General features: G+C 39.8%; 1 protein-coding gene across 1 annotated transcript in view; it reads right to left on the reverse strand.

Moving 5' to 3' along the window:
* Nucleotides 1-5,213: 5,213 nt before the first annotated feature.
* The window catches only part of Cfap58 (cilia and flagella associated protein 58), a 127,908-nt gene continuing 111,903 nt past the window's right edge, over nt 5,214-21,218 (reverse strand). The window contains exons 18-20 of the mRNA XM_071611701.1: nt 11,590-11,709; nt 8,996-9,129; nt 5,214-5,325 (exon numbers count right to left, since the gene is read on the reverse strand). Coding sequence (XP_071467802.1) covers nt 5,214-5,325; nt 8,996-9,129; nt 11,590-11,709 — 366 coding nt within the window. The remainder of the gene's footprint in view (nt 5,326-8,995; nt 9,130-11,589; nt 11,710-21,218) is intronic.

Below are 21,218 nucleotides of genomic sequence, written 5' to 3' on the forward strand. Positions count from 1 at the left end.
ACATAAGGGAAATAAGAACAAATTGCACCATATTAAAATTTAAAATGTCTGCTCTTCAAAATACATGAAAAGGTATTCAAAGTAATGAAAAGGTAAGCCACAGGGCTGGGGATGTAGCTCAGTAGGAGAGCACTTGCCAAGCATGTGGAAGGCCCCAGGTTCAATCCCCAGTACCACCAACAGAAAAAAAAAAAAAAAAGAAAAAGGAAAAGAAAGAAACTGAGTGGCTTGTTGTTTGCAGACTATGCAAAGAACTTTTATAATCTAAAAAGAAAATTTTAAAATGGACTAAATGCTGAAAAACCTGTCACAAAATAAATCTTATGAATGACCGAAATCACATGAAGAGAGGCGTAACATTGTTAGTCATCTGGAAATAGAAATTTAAACCACACTGAGATATCAATGTCCATCAATTGGCATGGCTCACACAATGCAAACACTGACAAGGATGTAGGGCAACTGGAGGCCACATGTTGTTGGAAGAATGCAAAATGGTACAATCAGGGAAATAGCCTGGCAGTTTCTTGTCGAGTTAAACATGCCTTCTCTCTCTGATCCAGAAATTCCATTCTTTCATAAATACCCAAGAGAGATGATAATACATGTCCACATAGGGACTTGTATATGAATGTTCATAGCAACTTTATTCATAATAGCTAAAAAAAAAAAACCCAGAGGCTACTCGAGTTCCCATCAACAGGTAAAATAAATAAATTGTGCTATTTCTATATGATAGAATATTGCTCTGCAATAAAAATGAGTGAATTGGTAATACACACAAAAACATGGATGAATTGCAAAAAGCATTGTACAACCTGAAAATAAAGCAGGCACAAGAGAGTACATAATGTATGATTCCATTTATGTGAAACTCCAGGAAAGACAAGTATAATCTATAATCATGAAAAACAGATCTAAGGTTCCTGGAGTTGGATGGGGCTCAGGATATTCACCTGCCCAGGCACAAAAGGGTATTCTGGGAGGTGGGTGCAGGGGATGGTTGTGTCAGAAGTTACTTTGGCATGTGCATTTGTCAGAACTTACCAAACTACACGTTTATCTATAAGCATGGGTATACTTATTAAAGGTCCAGAAAGATATACTTACAAGTAATAAAACAGTCGTATTTCAAAGGTGATATAGTAAAAATATTTAACACTTAAGAAACACAAGCACTGACCAGTCAGAACAAGTAAAGGGGTGTGAGCAATTGATACAGCCAACCTACAAGAGCAAAAACCATGTGTTAATCAGGAAACCAGAAGTTCCAATGTGTGTTGAGATTAATGAGGACTTTTTTCTTATTTTTGCTTATCTATATTTTCTAATTTTCTGTAACAATCAGGTCCTTTAAAATAAGAAAAAAAAATCTATTTTTAATTATAAAAAAGAATGGTACCCTGTTGATACCACAGTTCCTACTGTTATAAAATTCTAATGGATCACAAAACCCTAATGGAACTTTTAAATAATAGATATGAGAAATGGTATACTAAAACAGCATTGAATTAGAAGTTCAAAATGGATAATGCAATAAAAATATTTCCCACCTATTACAAAGAAAATGGTGAGATATATTTTAAGTTATGACAATTTTAATATTTTAAAATGCCTTCCCTTTGCTCCTATCCCATCCAGATCTCCACATAATTGATCATGTTTAAGGAAGAGACGGTATCTATTTTTTTTTTCAAATTGTCCCACCTCTGAAATGCCATCCCACTCAAAATTCATTATGTAGTATTTTCCTGTGGGTCTCTTGGACTAGTTCAACTTCAGAGTCTGTCTGAGCAAGTGAGGAAACCAAATGATAATTATCAACCCTGGATAAATTCTTAGAGCAGAATTACAGCCCTGACAGGGAGAATTGCAGCCATTGCTTCCTAGCACAACTACCATAGTCTCTGTGGCTTATCACAGCAACAAACCTTTGCTCTGAGCAATTTTTCAGAGGTAAGCACAATAACAACCTGGCTACAAGGGCAGTCGCTGAGAAGCTATGATCAGCAAATAATGATCAGGGAGTCCCTTTTATCATGCCTCTCTCCATTAACAGGGAAACCATACCAGCTTCCCACCAGCCCAATTGGGAGTCAATGGATGGTTTAGCAACAGGACTTCTTTCCGAAACTCAGAAAACCCCAGGGTAAAATCATGCTACTGTACCATCTCCTAATGTTGCTCTACAATGGAGCTCAAATTTGTGATTGTAAAAGCACCTCAGCCCACTGCGAGTTCACACTTAATCTTTCATGATTTGCAAATCCCAGTGTTTTTAACAGCGCTTTTTTGTCCATGGAAACACCTGCACCTAAACAGCTATTGCTTAGAACACCCTGGGCTATAGGGAGGTGCCATAAATGAGAGGCAGTGACATTACCTCCCCCCTCCCAGGCTTAACTCATTGCTCCTCCCTCTGAACAAAAGCAAATGCATCCACCAGAGCTCTTCTGTCAGCTCTCAGAGTCCTCTTGCATCCTGGCTCAGGGGACCTCTGACACAGCAGAAGCAGACCACCCTGCTCTGTTACATTCAGAGAAACAAGAAGAGGTAGCAGAGGCCACCAGGCTCTCTCCCTCTGGTGACTGGAGCTCTGACATCTGAAGGTGAAAGGAGCCAAGTCAGTGGCTCAGGCCTCTAAGGTCAGTTACTGGGGAGGCTAGATGGGTGGATGACAGATTAGAGGCCAGCAATTTAGTGAAATCCTATCACAAAATAAAACATTAAAGGGGCTGGAGATGTAACTCATAGGCAGAGCGTGTCTGGGTTTAATCCCCATTACTGGGGGAAAAAATTGAAGCTCAATGATCACTTTGTCCCCAGATCATATTATAAGAAATATAGATAGAATGTTTCATAAGGCACTCAACATGCCATTTCTGGAAGATATTCAATTATAAATTACATTACAAAATCCAGCTTCATCCAGACATTTTGGTGTCATCAACCCTATAATGAAAATCAGGCTCACCTTTATCGTTGATACATTGTATGTGACAAACAACCTTTCTTCTCTAATTTCAAAACATTAGGCATCTCTCAGGTAACGATAACTACGGCAGATGTTCATTGAGCAATCTCTGTGTGCCTGACACTGTTCTAAACTTACATGCATTAATTCATTCAATCTTCAAAACAATCTTTGCTATAATGAGCCAGGTTCTGAATCTAGAAGCAGTCTCCAGAGTCTTCACCATACTGAGATAAGTCAAGACTCCATTCCCCTAGAGAAGTGAATCCCTATGAAGCCACCCAAGAACTCAGAATGAAGTTGGCTTATGGTCCTACTTTAGAACATCTCCGGAAGGATGGGAAAATTGTCAGTGTTGTTTCTTTTATCTAAACAAAACACGGCTGGCTCAGGGATTACATCATCATTTGTTTTTCAGAATGGAAATGGCTCCACTGTGGTTTTCTTTTTCTTTTCTTTTCTTTTTTTTTTTTAGATTTAAAATACTCTTGGTAAATTCTCTAGGGGAAATCCCCATACTTCGTATATATCCTTGTATAGAGCCCAAATTGCTGATATCACATCTCACCACAGGGTCACCATGTACAATGGAGTTCTATTATAGAGTTCTATTACAGAGTTGTCTATTATAGAGTTGTCTGTTATAGAGTTCCTTCATGGGGCCCATTTGGGAGAAGCAGTAGAGGATGATGCTCCCTGACCCTTACCCACTTTCATTTCTAACAGTCACCACCTGCACTCTTTGTCCAATGGCTGCCATCAAGCTGACAGAACCTGCTTTGTCAGTAGGCAGAGAGAACCAGAGGGTCCCTCCAGAGCAGCAGTCCTTGGTCAATGATTGACAGCACGGGGATATAAATACTCCACCTTTCTTAACCCTGACGGGGAGAATTCTGGGATGTTATGACATGGCCTCTAGAGCTCCCTGCAAGATGAAGCCAAAGTCTCCCAAGATGGAACTCAACTCAAGATCACATCCTTGCTTGGCCTCCTTCCCTTGCCCGTCTCATCTTCCCACTCTCATAATGCATCACCTACATAGCCATCAATGTCTTTGGTCTGCTTCGGGAGAACCCCACCAGAGACAGGACACTGTCCTTGGTGGACTGAAGATGCTCCCCACTAAGTCCCACTTCCCTGTATAGTCTGAACAAACATCTTGGGCCATTAATACTCTTGCTTTCACAGGGGGAATCTTGGTCCCTTTGCACAAATGGAATGTTCTAAAGATCCACTGACACGGTTCTCATTCATCCTGAGCTACTTACTACTCAACACCTTTTTAAAGATTACAGAGATCAAGCTATTGTGAGAGAGGTGACCGGTAAGTCCTCAGTGTCCCCACATAATGTGAAACAGTGAGCTGGTGCCCAAATAAATGTGGTCTTGACAAAAATAAAACACAGTGGGTTCGATGGGTTAAAAAGTTTTCTGGAGCCTGAGAGCCAAACGGGTCCCTGTGCTAAACAACCCCATGCTCAAGCATGAGGTCTAGAAAGGCGAATCCAGGATGCCAGTCCTGCCCCCTCATTTTAGTCTTCATTCCTCTGAATCAAATCCTTATGTTAAATATTTCTCAAGGTAGTTTTAAACTTTAATTACATCCACTACTAAAGCAAAGATCAGAATCTCAATAAAGGTTCTTTTTTTATTTTTTATGCTTGTTTATTGGCATGTCTCTTTGGAATAGATTTTCCTACCCTAGGCCTGAAAAGAAATTCCACATGGATATCCTTCTCAAAACATTTTTAAAGATTGAGAGTCTGTTCTTCTTTCTCACGTCATGCAATGACTTGTTAATGAGGAATAATTAAAAATAGATTCTCAGTAATGAGAGGAGATACACTGCATCTCAAAAATATTTTAAAATATAAAACTTTCAATTGCACAGATATCTATAATAAATAAATGAAGATCTAAAGCTTCACTCATACAGAGTATCTAAATCTGGTACATTTCAAATCAATTGATGTGGTTGCAACAAAAAGATCACTTTGTGCAATATGGCAGCCTTATTGAGTAGAATAATGATCTGCCAATATCCTCACAGTCCAAGTGAAACATCTTCACTCTTTTATGTACATGACTACGACAGTTCTGCATTCCTTTCCATCCTGGAATCTGGGCACCTGATTTCTCTAAATATCTCTGATCCAAAGGATATAAAAAGAGATTCTGCCAAAATGTTCCAGAGCAAATTTCATGAGCTGTTTAACCTGACCCAGCCAACAGCTTCCAGTTAGGACTTCGTTTTGGATGTCTTGCTGAGAGGAAATCCACCCCCGGTGAAGCGAGGGCCTGTGGGTTCGGCCACTGAGATGCTGTTGTCTATGGGTATTCTGTTCTTGTTTCTGTAAGAGAGGAGGAGAGAGTTAGCTTCCTTAACATCTTTTTCCTCTTCTAAGTTTGATATTCTGGTAAGTTCCAAGGGTGAGTGAGTCACCAAAAACAATGTTGATTAAAGCTTCTAGTTTTAGATAAGGTGGTTGTATAAATCTAATTAGGTGTTTGCTGATAACACAAAGAATCAGTGGAAGACAATTAAATGTGAAATGTGCTCTCCTAGTGTTGATCTAAATATGGACAGAGGACCTCATTATAACTCTAACACTGTGAATTTGGTGGCTTTCTGACTTGTAAACATCTTTCTGTTTAAAAAAAAAACATTAGTTTAGTCCCAAAGATCAGTCAGAAGAATCTTTCTCTTGGCTCAATTATAATGGCAGAGTCATCATTTATCAACTGGTATATTCCAAAGTTCTGGTGAAACTTACAAATGAGTTATCTTCATCAAAACTGGACATTTATAAAAATAAAAACTTTCCTTAACTCTAGACAAGCAACAGTTATTACTAGAAATAACTTAAGACCCAAGAAAATTTGGGGGAGATAAATAAGGTAGGTTTTTTGTGTGTTTTTTTCCAACAGATCAAGGAATCATTCCCTAAAATCTACAATGTGTTTTCTATATGGATCTCCTCTGAACACACACACACACACACACACACACACAAACTGCATAATTAGCTCAGATTTACACAAGTTGCTTTTTGTGTCACTAAGGGTCTTATAGAAAACACCAATGGAATCCATTTTAAACAAAAATTAAGCGAATTAAACTACAGCTAAGACCAAAATCAATTAGATTGGACGACTATGGATGGTTTACCCTATGGGAACAAACTCTGTCTTTGGGGAAAGAATCTAACTGGTACAGCAAATTGTAGACCAGTTTGGGGGGCTGGGTTGGTGTGGGAGTAAGGAGCAGGAGGGGTGTAAGTGAGGACCAGTAAGTGACAAAAAGGGTGTTTGGGAAAAATGAGAGAAGGCAGAAAGGTAAAAAATGCTATGAGTAGCTATTTTATAAAGGGCATGTGTGGGGAGAACATCCACAGGGAGAAGTCTAAATTATTCCATTTGGAAAGATCCTGGAGAGGATTGGGTAATCAACCCAGCTGTCTCTTAGCAGAACTGATTTCATTATTGTGAAAAACCATCCTCCACAAATAGGACAAAAGCTTTCTCCCTGAGTGGATCCAGCAAAGAAGGCTCCTCCATGTACTTTGGCAACTTGTCCAGCTTGTGATTGGTCTTAGACGTGAGCAGTACCCGCTCCCCCTTCCCCTGCACTCTCTCGCCTTAAATAACCTAAATTTTCCTTTCTGAAGGAACTTGGGCTTAATGCTTCTGGCTTGGTCTAAGCTGACTAATGGGAATACTGTCTCCTTTGCATTATCCTCTTAATGTATTTATAGACCATTATAATGACTCCCTGCAGCCTTCCTCCTTCCAGTCTAAACTTTCTCAGCACTTTTGTTCTTGCCTCTGCATATTTTTCTGTAGCACCTTAATCTTTTTTTCACCGTGCTCCTATGCACTCATCTGTCTACCAGTGTATGGATCCCCCAACCAGATGGAAGTACCAGTGAAACCCTAAGCAGGTCAGAGTGCCTACAAACGGTGAACATTTAAGGACAAGAAGAGGACAAGTACAGGAAAAGATTCCAGAGCAGCACTAGCCAATAGGTCTTTCTGCAGTAATGGAAAAGCCCTGAATCTAACCCATAGGCACATGTGGCTACTGAGCATTTGAATTTTGGCTATAGCAACCGAAGAACCAAATTTTTAATCTGATTTAAGTGTGATTCATTTAAATTTAAATAACCATCAATGGCTGGGGCAGTTCTAGTGGACAGGCCATCGAGAAGGGTGGAGCCAGCAGGGAGGCCACTCAACATTGTGTAACCAGCTAACAATGGGGTGGTCAGTAAGGTCAAAGAAGACTAAGCCAAACCCCAGAGCAAAGGCAGGGAACTGAACCAGCTCTAGGAAGATGAATAACCATTTAGCCAAACCAGCTGTTTGGAACTGTGTCATCTAGACCACTGGTCTTCAGCTGAGCTCTGTGAGCCCTTGAAGATGAGTAAGATGACCCACTGGTGGTAGAAGGAAAGTATCAGAGATTCTACTTATGCTTTTATCTTTTAAAATTAAAAAAAAAAAAACTTTTTACCTTATTAACAGTTGCAAAATGATGATAGTACTTGCAAGTAATTTATAAATTAAAATATATAGGAGGTAAATTTAAAACTCTTCTAAGACAAAAAAATTTATTTAAAAAATATGTATACGAAGGAGAGAAACTGAAAGTTTTAAGAATCTTTTACTGACCAGTGAGAACCACTTCAAGACCACCGAGCTAGTCCGTGGGAACTGGCCATGTTGACATTTTATATGCAGCATTTCTATGTCCTTAAAGAAACCTACAGTGTTGCCACTGCACTGTTCGTTTAATTCACATCATTTATTTCAGTGATTCTCAAACTCCCGTGTACATGAAAATCACCTGCGGGGTTTGTAAAATCACAGATTGCAGAGGCCCATCCAGAGCCTGCTGGATCCAAACTTCTGGAAATGGAGCCTGGGAACCTGCATGTGTTTTAAAATGTCACTAGAGATTCTGATTCTCACTACAGTGGCTAGCCCACACGTGAAGAGAGACATGTCTGAATTACAGCAGTATTTTACTCCACCAAGAAGTTGGCATCTGAATGAGGAATGGGGGAATACTCTGATTTACAAGAAGGGCAGATCTTAACTGGCAAATGAATTTGCATCCAGTTACTTTATATGCTGTTTGCCACTAACGGATCACGGGCAGATGCAGTCAAACCGTATTTCACCATGTCCCTGAAACATCCATGTGGATGAAATACCAAACATGACTTTCAACCCATCATATGAGTCATGACAGAATTAACTGGATGGTTTCTGGCAATGTCATGCATTCAAATGAGTTTCAAACCTCTTGATTCATTCCCTCAGCCTTCACCCCTCACCCTAGAATCAGGCAAATGACAATAACAAAGTGAAGGGAAGGTTTACTTGTCAACATGCAAGTAAACCCATCAGAAAACCCATTTTCTGAACCCAAAATGCTAACCTCACGTTTGCATTATTATCTGCTAGGAGAAGACTAACTCATGGCAACCCCACCACAGATACTGAAATCTGTTACTAGACATAGGAGCTCTTCAGAGACAGTTGATCTAAAATGTAGGAACTATTAGAATTACAGTGGTAAAGCTGTATTACTTAAAAAGAACTCTTTTATTAAGCCCTGCTCCCTTGGCAAAAGTGCATGTGGTTTCAATTGTGAATATGCTTCAGCCTGTAAAAGGCTGATTTTGAACTTCATTTGCAAACATAGTCCTGGCTGGTTATCTCCATACTGTGACAGGGAGCCGGGGTGTCACAGTATGGCTCCCTGTGCCATGTTGGACCCACAGGTGAACAGATATTCGTGGATTCCTTTTAGGTCCTAAGAAGGGGCCTCAGGATTGGAAGAGACTCTGATCTTGCTCTGATCCAAACCCAGTTAGTGTCCCGTGGAACGTCATTTGTTCACCTTGCAACTTAGTTTACCCTAAAGAAAGCTGCAACTCTCTGAATATTCACCAAATATTTTCTTATGAGCAGCTAATTGGCACAACAAAATTAGAACATTTGATCAGTTCTTACTTCAGAATGAGTTCTTTACGTTTCTGAGCCAGGTATTTCTTCTTTAAATTCATCAGTTCATTGCCAAGTTTCTCGATCTCATACTTATATTCTTGGCTCTGTGACTCATACATATTCAGTTCTGAAGACAAAACCTAACGTGGCAAATAAAGCAGCATTAGTCAAAATATCCAAAATGAGACATCATCCTTTTCTGAAAAACCTTTTTAATCCGCTACCATTTACCTTAGTGGAGCTAAAGCACAAAACAATGCCCAGGTTTAACAGGGAAATGCTTCCCAGCGCAAGGTCCGTGACTGTGTCAACACCTGGCTGAGGGCTGAAGACTCATAATCAGGTGACAAACTGAAATGAAATGTCATTCCCCTGATTAAAAGGAGAACTCTCCAGAAACATTCAAACTGGCTCAGATGGATGGTATGTGTTTCAAGGAATATTGTGATTAGGGACAGAAAAACTCCCAGATACACTCTCTAAACCTGCTTTTAAAACCTTAAATAAAAGAAAAGAAGCTCGAGAAAAATATCACTTGGGAGTGTGATTCATTAGAGGATCATGTAAGAATTATTCTTTGGTGATTGAACCCGAGGGTGCCTAATCTCTGAGCCACATCCCCAGTCCTTTTTATATTTTATTTAGAGACAGAGTCTCCCTGAGTGGCTTAGGACCTCACTAAGTTGCTGAAGCTGGCTTTGAATCCTCCGGCCTCAGCCTCCCAAGCCACTGGGATTACAGGCACGTGCCACTGTGCCCAGCAAGAACTATTCTAAAATCATCCTGACACTGCCAACTAAGCATTCAGTCTATTTGTTTGCCAAATGTTTATGACCTCTTTACTGGGTCATAGACAGTATGTTGTTGATACGTCCCCCTTCATCGCAGTACTGGGACTCTTATCTCTAAGAAACAGAGCCATGATAAGTGCACAGGAGAGCCCAGTGCAAGACAGGCTGTGATACGAAGGCTGACTGCCCACCTGCCATGGCCATGCGCAATAGGGACTACTGGCCTCAGGCTGGACGAGAGCAGGAATCGACTCATCCAGATGGGACAGAAAGCATGTCCAAGCGAGGTGTGCTTCCCACCAAACCAAGCTAGGAAAGGCAGGTAGTTGTTCTAAGGGACATGCAATAGACTCCATTTAATTTTCCTCTTGCTTGCTATTTTTAAAGATTTGCACAAAAGAGACACATTCACCTTTTGAGCATTCATCTGCTTCCCAACTCTTTTCCTCTTTATTTCTGTGAAAATGGTTCTGACCTTGCTCTCATGAGCTCAAGAACACGTTTTCATGTTGGAAGAAAACCTGTCTCAATAGTTAAGTGTCTATAAACAAAGATCCTATTTCTAAATAACAAATGAGGAATTTCCTTGGAGTCCAGATGATGATGTTGAGCTGTCCAGACACCTGAGGTATACCACATCCCTGAGAACCTCTCCTGTAGAGTGTCACATTTCATTCTGAGCAAAAACAGGGATTTTCTGAGATAAAGGGTTAAAGTAACAAAAGGCCCCCGAGAGAGCCATTCACTGCCATCCAGAGCTAAGTGAGGATAAGACATTCAATTTTCTGATCTATATCCATCCTGAGAAAATGAGAAAATAATTTTCTATTTTGTTTGAAATATTCAATTGTTTCTAGGAACAAAAATAATCAAAAGTGTATGCCTTATGCAAAAAAAAAAAAAAACCCTCAAATTATGTCTCAGACTGTTCACTTGAAATGAACATTCAGAGTAATCTGGATATGAATGTTCTCATTAGACTTCTGTTTCATCTGCCCTTTTTACTAAAAGGACGTGATTGTACAAAGTCCTACTTTTGAAAGGCTCGGTGCTCTATCAGTAGGGAGGCATCTATTTTACCCCAAGAACAGAAATAATGACAGTTACCCTCCCTGGGCAGATAAGTGCCGGAAGTCAGCTGGCAGATGCTGCATCATGTGGTTGTGTGGGTGCAAAACTTCCCTGGCACACCAAGAACATGGAATACACCCTTAGGAGGTAAAGCTCAAATTATCCTGTGAGCACAGATGATTTTTGAAAAAATTTACCAAAGTCACATAGAATAGTGAAATATCCCATCTCTCCAACTGAGGTTCTTCTGTCAATCAGAAGGGAATTACACTAACAAAATTCTTGCATGATTTTATTTCCCTTTCATGAATACTTATCTGACACATGGTCATGAAGGGTGCTGGGGAGGAGCCTGAGCTTCGAGTTCATTCTTGATGGAACAGCAGAAACCTGCTTTGGCACAGGGGTCTGCTTTGGTTGTTAAAGGTCTCCCCTGCTTCTTTCCTCCATTCAAATTCTCTAAATCATCTTGCAATTATACACATAAATCCTGTCCCCACCAATTTCCATCCCATTGCTTTCATCCTCTCTCGCCACCCCACCCCCCAACCCTTTCCTCGAATGCTCACCTCCTTCTGGAAAGGAAGGTGTTTAATGAGCTCTGAGAAAGCTGATCTGCATGGAGCGTGGCATGTGGGAGACCAGCTCACTGTGCCACTGCAGTGGACAGGTCCAGGTGTGTCCCCTGAGTGTGGACGCCCTCTGACCAGTCAGCCAAGCGCAGAGCCTGCCACTTACTTTAAGCTGCTTGGTCTTCTCCCGCAGGGTGTGCCGGTAGATCTGGAGCTGTTCCGCAGCCTCGGGGCCAGGCTGCCGGGCCAGGATGTGCTTCAGTTCCACGTACAGTTTCTCCTTTTCCTGGTGGAGAGTGTAAACCCAGAGCAGGGATAAACACCCAGACCAAACAGGGAAAGCGACTTTCCCAGCTCGCCAGGAGGCTTCCAGGCCTAAACTACATTCAGCATGAGTCAAACCAGTCCATATCTAGGGTCCAGGATGTGCTCAGTACTTGGATACAAATAACAAGACAAATGAATAAGAGAAAGTCCCTCTCTACCTGGGCACAAGATCACACAACTGAGACATCTCAACAAAGTGCTGTAACCAATGAAAGCCAGCAGTGACTATGACTGCGGAGGTGGGGGGGGGTTGTAAAAATGTCATTTGAGTATCCCCTCTAAATATGAGTGTCCCCCAAGCTAAGAAAGAGAAGAAATTTTTAGGCCAAAGTTCTATGATAGGGCAGGGGTACAGTAGATCCAGCTCAGGCAAGAGCACAGAGCAGGAGCTGGGGAGAAGTGGAGAGAAGAGCCCAGCATGGGTGAGACCAGGCTGTGTATGGGACCACATTCTGCAGGCTACCGGAAGCCAAGATGAGCTGTGCCTGCACTTGTCTTTGGAAGAATAAGTCCAGCGGCAAAGCAGAGGGCGGGAGAATGTCAGGGGCCCCAGAACCAACAGAGGATGAAGAGAGCTGTACCTGAAGTGCCTAGGAAAGAAGAGAAGCAGATCAGAAGACACTGCCGAGGTAGAATCCCAGGGACGCGGTCAATGATCAGACAAGTGAGGAAGGACGGGACCGGGGCCAAAATGACCCCAAAGTCTCTAAGTGGGCCCCTGGGGTGAGGGAGGGGAGAGGTGATGGGGACAGATGCAGTGAGACTAGATGAGGAGCAGAAGTCCTTCAGAGAAAGGTGCCTGCCAATCAGAGGGTGAAGTCACGCTGAGCCCTCTGGGAGAGGAGCTAAAATGCCACCCATTACTGAGCAGCAACAGGCTAGCTGGGTCACAACAGCTGGGTCTTTGAGAGAACAAGAATAAAAGGGGCAGGTAAAGGAAAGAGATCAGAGAAAGAAAATGAGGGAGAGAAGTGAACATCCCCCCAAACCAAGAAAAGGCAGATGATTAAAAAGGAAGAATCACTTGAGTGGTCAGTGGCCTCAAGTGAGGGACAGAGAAGCAGCAGCAGGACTGCCGACAGCCTTTGACGTGGTCATCAGGACCTCATGGCTGACATCACTCAGAAAGGCTGCAGGAACATCTGGGGAGCAAAAAACCACAGGTTGAAGAAAGTGAGTCTTTTAAGAAATACGTGGGGGGAAGAAAAGAGATCCGGACACCTTTTAAAGGAAGAATTAGGTAAAAACCCAGGAAAACGAGGAGGCAAAGTTGGCAAATCTGTAGGACTATAAGAAAGGATTCCCTGGAACCTAAAAGCGGATCAGATTTCCATAATGTAACTTAAACAATAAGCAATACAGAATTCTCATTTGTATTCTAGAGTCTTCGGGTATCACATACAAGCAGATGTTTTCCTAATGCAGCTCGATTCTATGTTCCTAAATCTCTAAACATTGATGAAGACTCGTGTGGCTACTCATTACTCTTTGTACATACTTACTTCCTTAAGTTAATTACATTTTTTTTTAAAAAAAAACTATAAATATAAGCCCTCTTGTTAAATGAAACATCCAGTCAAATGGAAACTAATTTCTACCTGGAGCTAAGTAATCTTGGCATTGTCATCAAATAATCTTTTTTTTTTTTTTTTGCCATGGCACTTAAAAAACATTTTTTAAAAACAGGTAAAATTCATTAACGAGGCACTGTTACCATTTGTTTCAGTTTTTCCTCTCCCTCAGCCAAATTACAGAAACTTAATTATAAAGACAGCTCTACCTACAGAAGAGTGTTTGCAACTTAAAATGAGTTGGATAGAATAAGCTTCTAGAGAAACATATCTTTAAAAAAAAAATAGTACTTGCCATTTAAGACATAATTCCGCAAAAGGCGAGGAACCCCAAAAGCCTGTGCTGAAGAAAACCTGAACAAATAGAATTAGAAAGTGGTGGTTTTCCTTTGCTGTATGACACCTCTGTCACACCTCACAAAATCATCTTCACAGTAAGTGGGTATAGCAAGCAATGAGAAAGATATCAGGAGGTGAGTTTATTTTCTATAGCCACTTAACGCCTGCTCTGTTGAAAAAAATAACACTCTGACAAGGCTTCAAGATTCAATTTGGAGGGGGTAATACGTATGTGGAGAAGCCGGCGAAACTGTTTTGTCCAGTTCTTTCAGCCTGCCTGTCCTTATTCCAGAGTATAGAGAGACTTGAAAAGCAAAGCACCTCACAATGACAAAGAGGAAACAATCTAGTTTGGGATATGATAATGTCTTAAGCTGAAAAAAAAAAAAATCTTCCCATGAAATGTTTCTCTTGTGTGACTCCTTTCAATTACCTGGTAGGTAGGGAGCAGAGAGACATAGGGAAGAAAGTTTGGAGGAAGAGATTATGGTTGCCTCGCTTCATCGGTGAGTCTCCCGGTGTCAGTGGGAATTAAAGGTGTGAGTCTCCCGGTGTCAGTGGGAATTAAAGGTGCATCCAAGGTCCCTCGACCTGGATATTGCCTTGGCTGGGATATAGACAAGAATCACTTTTCTCATACAACACTTCCTCTGGGGCTTGAAGGTATGCAATCACCCTGAAAATCTGGATCCAATGGAGCTACAAAATTCCTGAAGACAACAGATAATATCAAAAGAAGACCTGAACCAGTTGGTGCCATCAGTTCAAAGTCAGTAATGGGTATAGGAAGTAAAAGATGACCAACTCCTCTCCTGACCACCTGAACCAGCCCTGCCCGTGTCTTCTAACAAGAAATGCAGTCTTGACACAGAGCGAACGATGCTGTCCTTCACTCTCCTGTCTTATTTCAACACTTCCATCTCCACCCCCACCAAATGTACTGAAACGGATTTATTCTAAAGAATAACTGAGCAACCCAACAGTGAGGGCCCACAATTATGGAGAAAAGTGAAGAAACTGAATGACCATTAAAACTGAGTATTCAAAGGGTGCTGAGAGCTAAATAACCCAGGACAGATGTTGTCCATGTGTCCATGATTGGGGAAAGAGAATGCCAAGTGAAGCTTCAGAGGCTAAGATGTGGGATACAGGAAAAGTTGTGGCAATGGTGGGCAGAGACCAGAGTGCTCAGCAGGCTTTAGTGTGGGTGGATTTGGGTCTATGTTTGCAGTGGAAACCCTAACTGATAAAACCAAAGTGAAGTCTGGTCAGCATTAACATTCTAACCACGTGTCTCATACAAATTTTTATTTTGGGAGAACGTGCTAGTAATTTAGATAAATATGGAGAACTTGATGGATTGAAGGTCTTAAGTACGATTGTCTTCCAATTTATTTCTCTTCTAACCCTCTACAAGGGCCAACCAAGCTCTTCAAACATTGTGCAATGGTGTGTATAATAACCCCATTTAGAGACAAAGCATGCAATTCTATTATAAAGAGAATCTATCTTATACAACAGAGACTCATTAGCTGTCCAATGTATATTGTCTCCATAAGCCAGCAGTGGCAGAACCAGCTGCCTCATAATACATATCCTGTCTTTCTTCATTAAGCCACATCCATTTCTCTTTAAACCCAGTCAATTAATTTGTCACTTGGTTAGAAGCACCATATGTCAATGAAACATCATAAGAAAATCATAAATAGTTTATTTCCTCACCAACAAAAGATTGCATCTTCAGGTTGGCATTTATTTATTCAGCATTTGTTCATAATACATGACCATATTACTTAGTAGCATGCTTTGGCTGAGCATGTGAGCACCGACCATAGTATGTCCATCCTTGAAGCAATTCTCTACCTAGGCTTTTCATTCTTTCCGTTAGACAGACTGTCAGACATGATTATGGATTCTTTAGTTGCTAGAGAGTCTGCCAAGGTACGCTGCATAATGGCACATCTTGTTGTAAGTCTGAGCTTGGTAAAATGGTAAGAAATTAATTCTAGTATTAGTTTCAAATAATGCTTGGTGACAGTCTACAATTCCAAAAGGAAATTTCAGATGCAAACTCATTCAGACTTTAGGTATTTGTATTTTACCTGACAAATTAAAAGTCTACACTGTAAAAAAAATTATGCAAATATGAATTCATGCTATGCTGGGAACAGTGCAGAGGAAGAAACTGAGGAGCTCAGAGAACTCCTTTCCCTACCAAACTGCAGTCTGATGATCATCGTCTGTTTAAACTTTCTGCCTTTTGCTTTGTATGTTCAGCTGAAAACAGAAGGTGGTTCATACTCAGCATGCACTTCAACACACCTTCTTCCTTGGCTTGCCTACTTGAAGCAATAACTGATCAAGAGGAACTAATTTATTCTGTTTTCATTTAAACCTATGTTTGGCAAATGCCAGTGTATTGATTCTGCTCACCCCAAAGTCAACAGTTTGCCCGGGCAAGGGTTGAGAATAATTGCCTCGCCCCTTGGGCCAGCTGACTCAAGGGAAATAGAGGCTCTCCTCCTGACCAGAGATGCTCACATAGCTAACCCACCAGGACAAAAGCCACCTGCTCAGATGCCAGAGCACTAGATACTCCTAGGAAAGACATTCTGTCTTACTTTCGCACTAGCCTCATCCAAGGGATTCACGATGAGGTTGATTAAAACATAAAGATCTTATAACCTTGCTTCTGGGGGGAAAAAAAGCTACTTCACGGAATCTACAGAAAAGCAGCTTTTTAGATTGTTAATACATCATCTATGGACCCACTACAGTATTTAATCTTTATTAATTCATTCTTTCTCTCCAATTGAATTATGAGCCTTTGCAGTCAGAGCTATGATGGATCTCCACATATACCTCTTACCTACTGTTGTGCTGGACTCAATCTGGGTACTCAATAAATTTAATGATTGCATTTATATTGACAGTAAACTACGCTCATTGTATTTTGGTAGCACATATATCAATAGAGTCACAGATTTATTTGTGTTAGGAACTTTTACTTGGATCAGACCAGTGGAAAACATCTTCCAACAAGCAGAATTTGCATAATCCACCCTAGAGAGCTGGTACTATGAGCCTCATCTCTTTAAACTAAATTTTCTCATTGTATCTTTCGTGGATAACTCAGGAAATCACTTGATGTACAACTTTGATCTTTTAGTCAAATGTTTTTGGAGGTTTTCTGATAGTTCAAGTGGTTCCAAATACTTTTTTCTAGTTCATCAGACTTGCAAATGAATTTAGGTTAATTGACTCTGAAACCAGTACCTGTACACACATGTACATACTGATCCATATAAATATGACAATGTAAGCATACCTCTGAAGCTATCTTCCTTAACTAAATAACACTTTGACTTTTTAAACAACTTCCTTAAACAGAAATCCTAATTGCACCCATAACTCAGTTCCAGAAGTTTTTTCATAAAGAATACATTTTTGCCTTTGCTTGATTTCTATTCCTTTTCCTTTCCCCCATGCCTGTCCATAATTCCAACTAAAAGTTAAAGCCAGATTTAAAATTTTAAGCAAATTACTCCCCCCATCCCATATCAGAGCAATTCCAGAACACTGCCTAATAACGTATCTGGAAGTACCTGTTTTTATTAGCAGAAAAATTAATTAGAAACTCTGTACATTTCTATCCATCTTTGGAAAAGGAAAAAAAAATAATGGCTGATACCATGGGGCCTTCTTGTTTATTGGCTTTATAACAAAAATGTCAGCTAAACTGAACCCTGGACCCATCTTATTTATGATGTCATGAAGCAGTAAAGCCCCCTGGAGAGGGTGGGAGATGCTGGAATTGGGGATGAAACTAAATTACACAGTTGAATTCTCTGTGAGCAGGGAACTAGTTGGTTACACAGTGGTTCTTGGCTCTGGATATAGATGATTAAGTGTTTTATGAGGCATAGGAGAAATTTGCATGCACTAACCTTCACCATTTTTGTAACAATAGGAAAAATGCTTCTGGCACTTTCTGATACAAGCAACACAAATTTTCTTGAGAGATCCTTTTGCAAGGGATTTTATTTCCAAAATGCAAATACATGTTTCTGAGATTCTGCACAAGTATATAATTCCCTAGACTAACCTAAACTTTGTTACTGAGACTGCTTGCTTCACCTTTGAACCTTATCTAGTAATGAGTGCATGTGAGGTATTCAATCATATTAAATCATGATAATGTTGACTTTTATTTATTTTTGGAACCAGATATTGAACCCATGGGTGCTTAACCACTGAGCCACATTCCAGCCTGATTTTTATTTTTTATTTTGAGACACATTCTCAATAAGTTACTTAGGACCTCATTAAATTGCTGAGTCTGGCTTTGAACTTGCAATCCTCCTCCGTCAGCTTTCCAAGTCACTGGGATTACAGGAACATGCCACCATACCTAGTTAGAGTTGACTTTTCTTAAAGCCATTAATTGAAACAGATCCAGAGTAATTACGTCAACTAAGTATTTATCTATGCTTTGTACTTATCATACAAACGTTAAATGAAGTCTGAAATTCTGAGGGGTTTACCATCCAGTTAAAGAAAACCAAACAACTAACTCATTGTAAGGACTGAGTAATGCCAGGTCCCCAAGGTATAATGTCCAGTACATGGGTAGGTTCAAAAGTAGAAATGATGTCAATTTGGTAGGCCAAGGAAAATATTTCAGATGGATCTTGGGGAGGACTAGTTAACAGTAACCGTTGCCTTCATGGGTCAGAAGAGGTCTCCATTATCAAAGGAAAGATTTAATAGATAAAGCCATTTGAAGCCAATCTCTGTGATGATTACTTTTCTAAAATGAAGTTTCTATGAATATACAAAAACAGGGCTGGGGTTGTGGCTCAGTAGTAGAGCACTTGCCTAGCACGTGCAAGGCCCTGGGTTTGATCCTCAGCATACATAAAAATAAATAAATAAAATAAAGGTATTGTGTTCAACTAAAACTAAAAAAATAAATAAATATTTTTAAAAATATATACAGAAACAGGTCTTGAGGAATTTTATAGTTATTGATGTATCTGTTAAACTGATGATAGATGTAACTCATCAGTCCCCAGAAACCTTTTCTGATGACAGTATCTAACACTTTGTCTCCTATTAGGTTTTGTTAATGATAGGGGTCTGGATTCCAACCCTTGGAGCTGGATCACTGGGTAGAAATCATAATATGATAGGATAGGGAGGGTAATTATGAAAATTCATGGATGGGGATCAGATTACCAGGGAGATGGGAATGGATTCCTGCCCAACCAAATAATATGCAGGTGGGATTTTTTTAAATTCAACTTAATTCTGTCGCTCAGTGACAGAGCACTTGCCTGGCACATGAAGACCCTGGGTTTGACCTCAGCACCACATAAAAATAAATAAAATAAATGATCCATTGACAACTAGAAAAATATTTTTTAAAAATGTCTTAATAGGATAAATTGGCATAACAGAATTGTATTTTGACTTTGTGTGTGTATGTGTGTGTAAAGGGAGGGAGCAAAACAAAGACCTAATGATATATGCTGTAGGAATCTCCTTGGAAAGAGTCAGATGAGCAGATAATAAACATTGAAAGATGTTTGGGATAGTAAATAAGTAACTCACTTCTTAAAGAAAACAGAACTGGAATTGGAGAATATGTTTCCAATTAACTATTATTGTTTTTCTTTGAAAATACTGGCTTTTTTAAAAAATGGAGGGAGAGCCTAGAGGAGAATAAGAGAGGATTAAAAGTAGACATGACTGAAGCATATATAGAAATGGAAATGCACAGAAAAATCCTATAAAGTTGTACAACTTATATGCACTAATAATTATAATTAAGGTAAGTGTCCAACTTTCATAAATGATAAAAAAAGATTTCCTTCTTTGTTTTTATTATTGTTTGTGTTTACTTTTGATTTTTGGTTTGGGGGGAGCCAATGTAGGGCCTTATACTCCCCCAGGCAAATGCTCCGTGACTAAGCTACATCCTAGCCCAGTAAAAGTGTCTTGATGGGCTGGGGCTAGGGCTCAGTGACAGAGCACTTGGCTGGCACATGTGAGGCCCAGCACCACATAAATAAAATAAATAAAAATAAATGATCCATTGACAACTAGAAAAATATTTTTTAAGAATGTCTTGATGGGATTTTTTTTCTTTGAAAAACAAAATTGGTCCAAAACTCATAAGAAGGTTGTTTTTTTAACAAAATTTACATCTTAATCATAATAAGGTATTACAAAGTGGAATAGACAATTGACGATAGTAGAAGTAGTAGTGATAATAATCAATACAAGTTAAAATGATTGAGATTTATTGACATAACTAACATTTATAGACTTCCTTCATATATCTTTCTACAACATTCTCTGAAATTTTTATTATGGATCATACAAAAGAACATATGTAACCCATACATTATAATAATAAGATAAATGCTCTTTATCTTAGAGTTGGGATCCCTCACCCAACTTGTAAAACAGAACATTATCAGTGCCATGAAGCTGCCTCTGTGCTTCCTCCTCCATCCCATCCCTGGGCCTACACACCTGCCACCATCATCCAGGGACATGCCATTCCAAATCCTGCTATTATCACTTTTTTTTTTTCATACCTTCCTATCATATATCCATTATTTAGTTTTGGCCCTTATAAAAATATATCCAAGTGAGTCTAGTTTTCTTTGACTTGCTTGTTTTCCTCAACATTATGGTTCTAAGATTTATTGAACCATAAATCTTATGGTTATTATGTGTTTCTATTCACGTAGTTCATTTGATACTTCATTGGGTAAGAATTCCACAAATTACCCATTCTCCTGTCAGTGGGTATTTGGGTTGCTTCCAGGGCTTTGTTTTTATGAACCGTGATGCTATGAATATTCTTATGCATGTTCTCAAGTTCACAAGAAAAACTCTTTCTAGAACATACACCAAGGGGTGGAATCACTGCATCTCAAAGATATATGAGTGTTCAACTTTACAAGATAAGGCAAAATTATTTTTCTGAAGTATTTTATTAAACAAATCCCACTGATCTGCATTGCTTAGTATTGTCAAGCATTCCTAAAGCAAAAGACTACCCAGACTCCAGATTCACTGAGATTACAAGATATGTGTTGTTTTAAGCTGCTTAAATGTGTGGGGTTTTTTAAATATATATTTTTTTAAGTTGTAGTTGGACACAATACCTTTATTTTATTTATTTATTTTTATGTGGTGCTGAGGATCAAACCCAGGGCTTCACACATGCTAGGCAAGCACTCTACCGCTGAGCCACAATCCCAGCCCAATGTGGTGGTTTTTTAATGGAGCAACAGATAACTAATATGGACATCCTCACTTTCATCCCTCTAGAACCAGTAAAATGGTACTTCAGCATGGTCATGCATTTCATCTGCCTGCTTCCAAAACAGGGTCGAGCATCTTCTTCCTGTTTGCTCACCATTTGCATTTCCTCTTCTGTGAAATGCCTCTTCACACACTTTGTCTTCCTGCTCAGAAATCTTTTGCTTATTGATTTGTAATTGTTTATATATTCTGGATATATAAAGTTTATGCCTTACCT

The sequence above is a fragment of the Marmota flaviventris genome, chromosome 4 (genome assembly GCF_047511675.1).
Source record: "Marmota flaviventris isolate mMarFla1 chromosome 4, mMarFla1.hap1, whole genome shotgun sequence".
NCBI classification, from domain to species: Eukaryota; Metazoa; Chordata; class Mammalia; order Rodentia; family Sciuridae; genus Marmota; species Marmota flaviventris.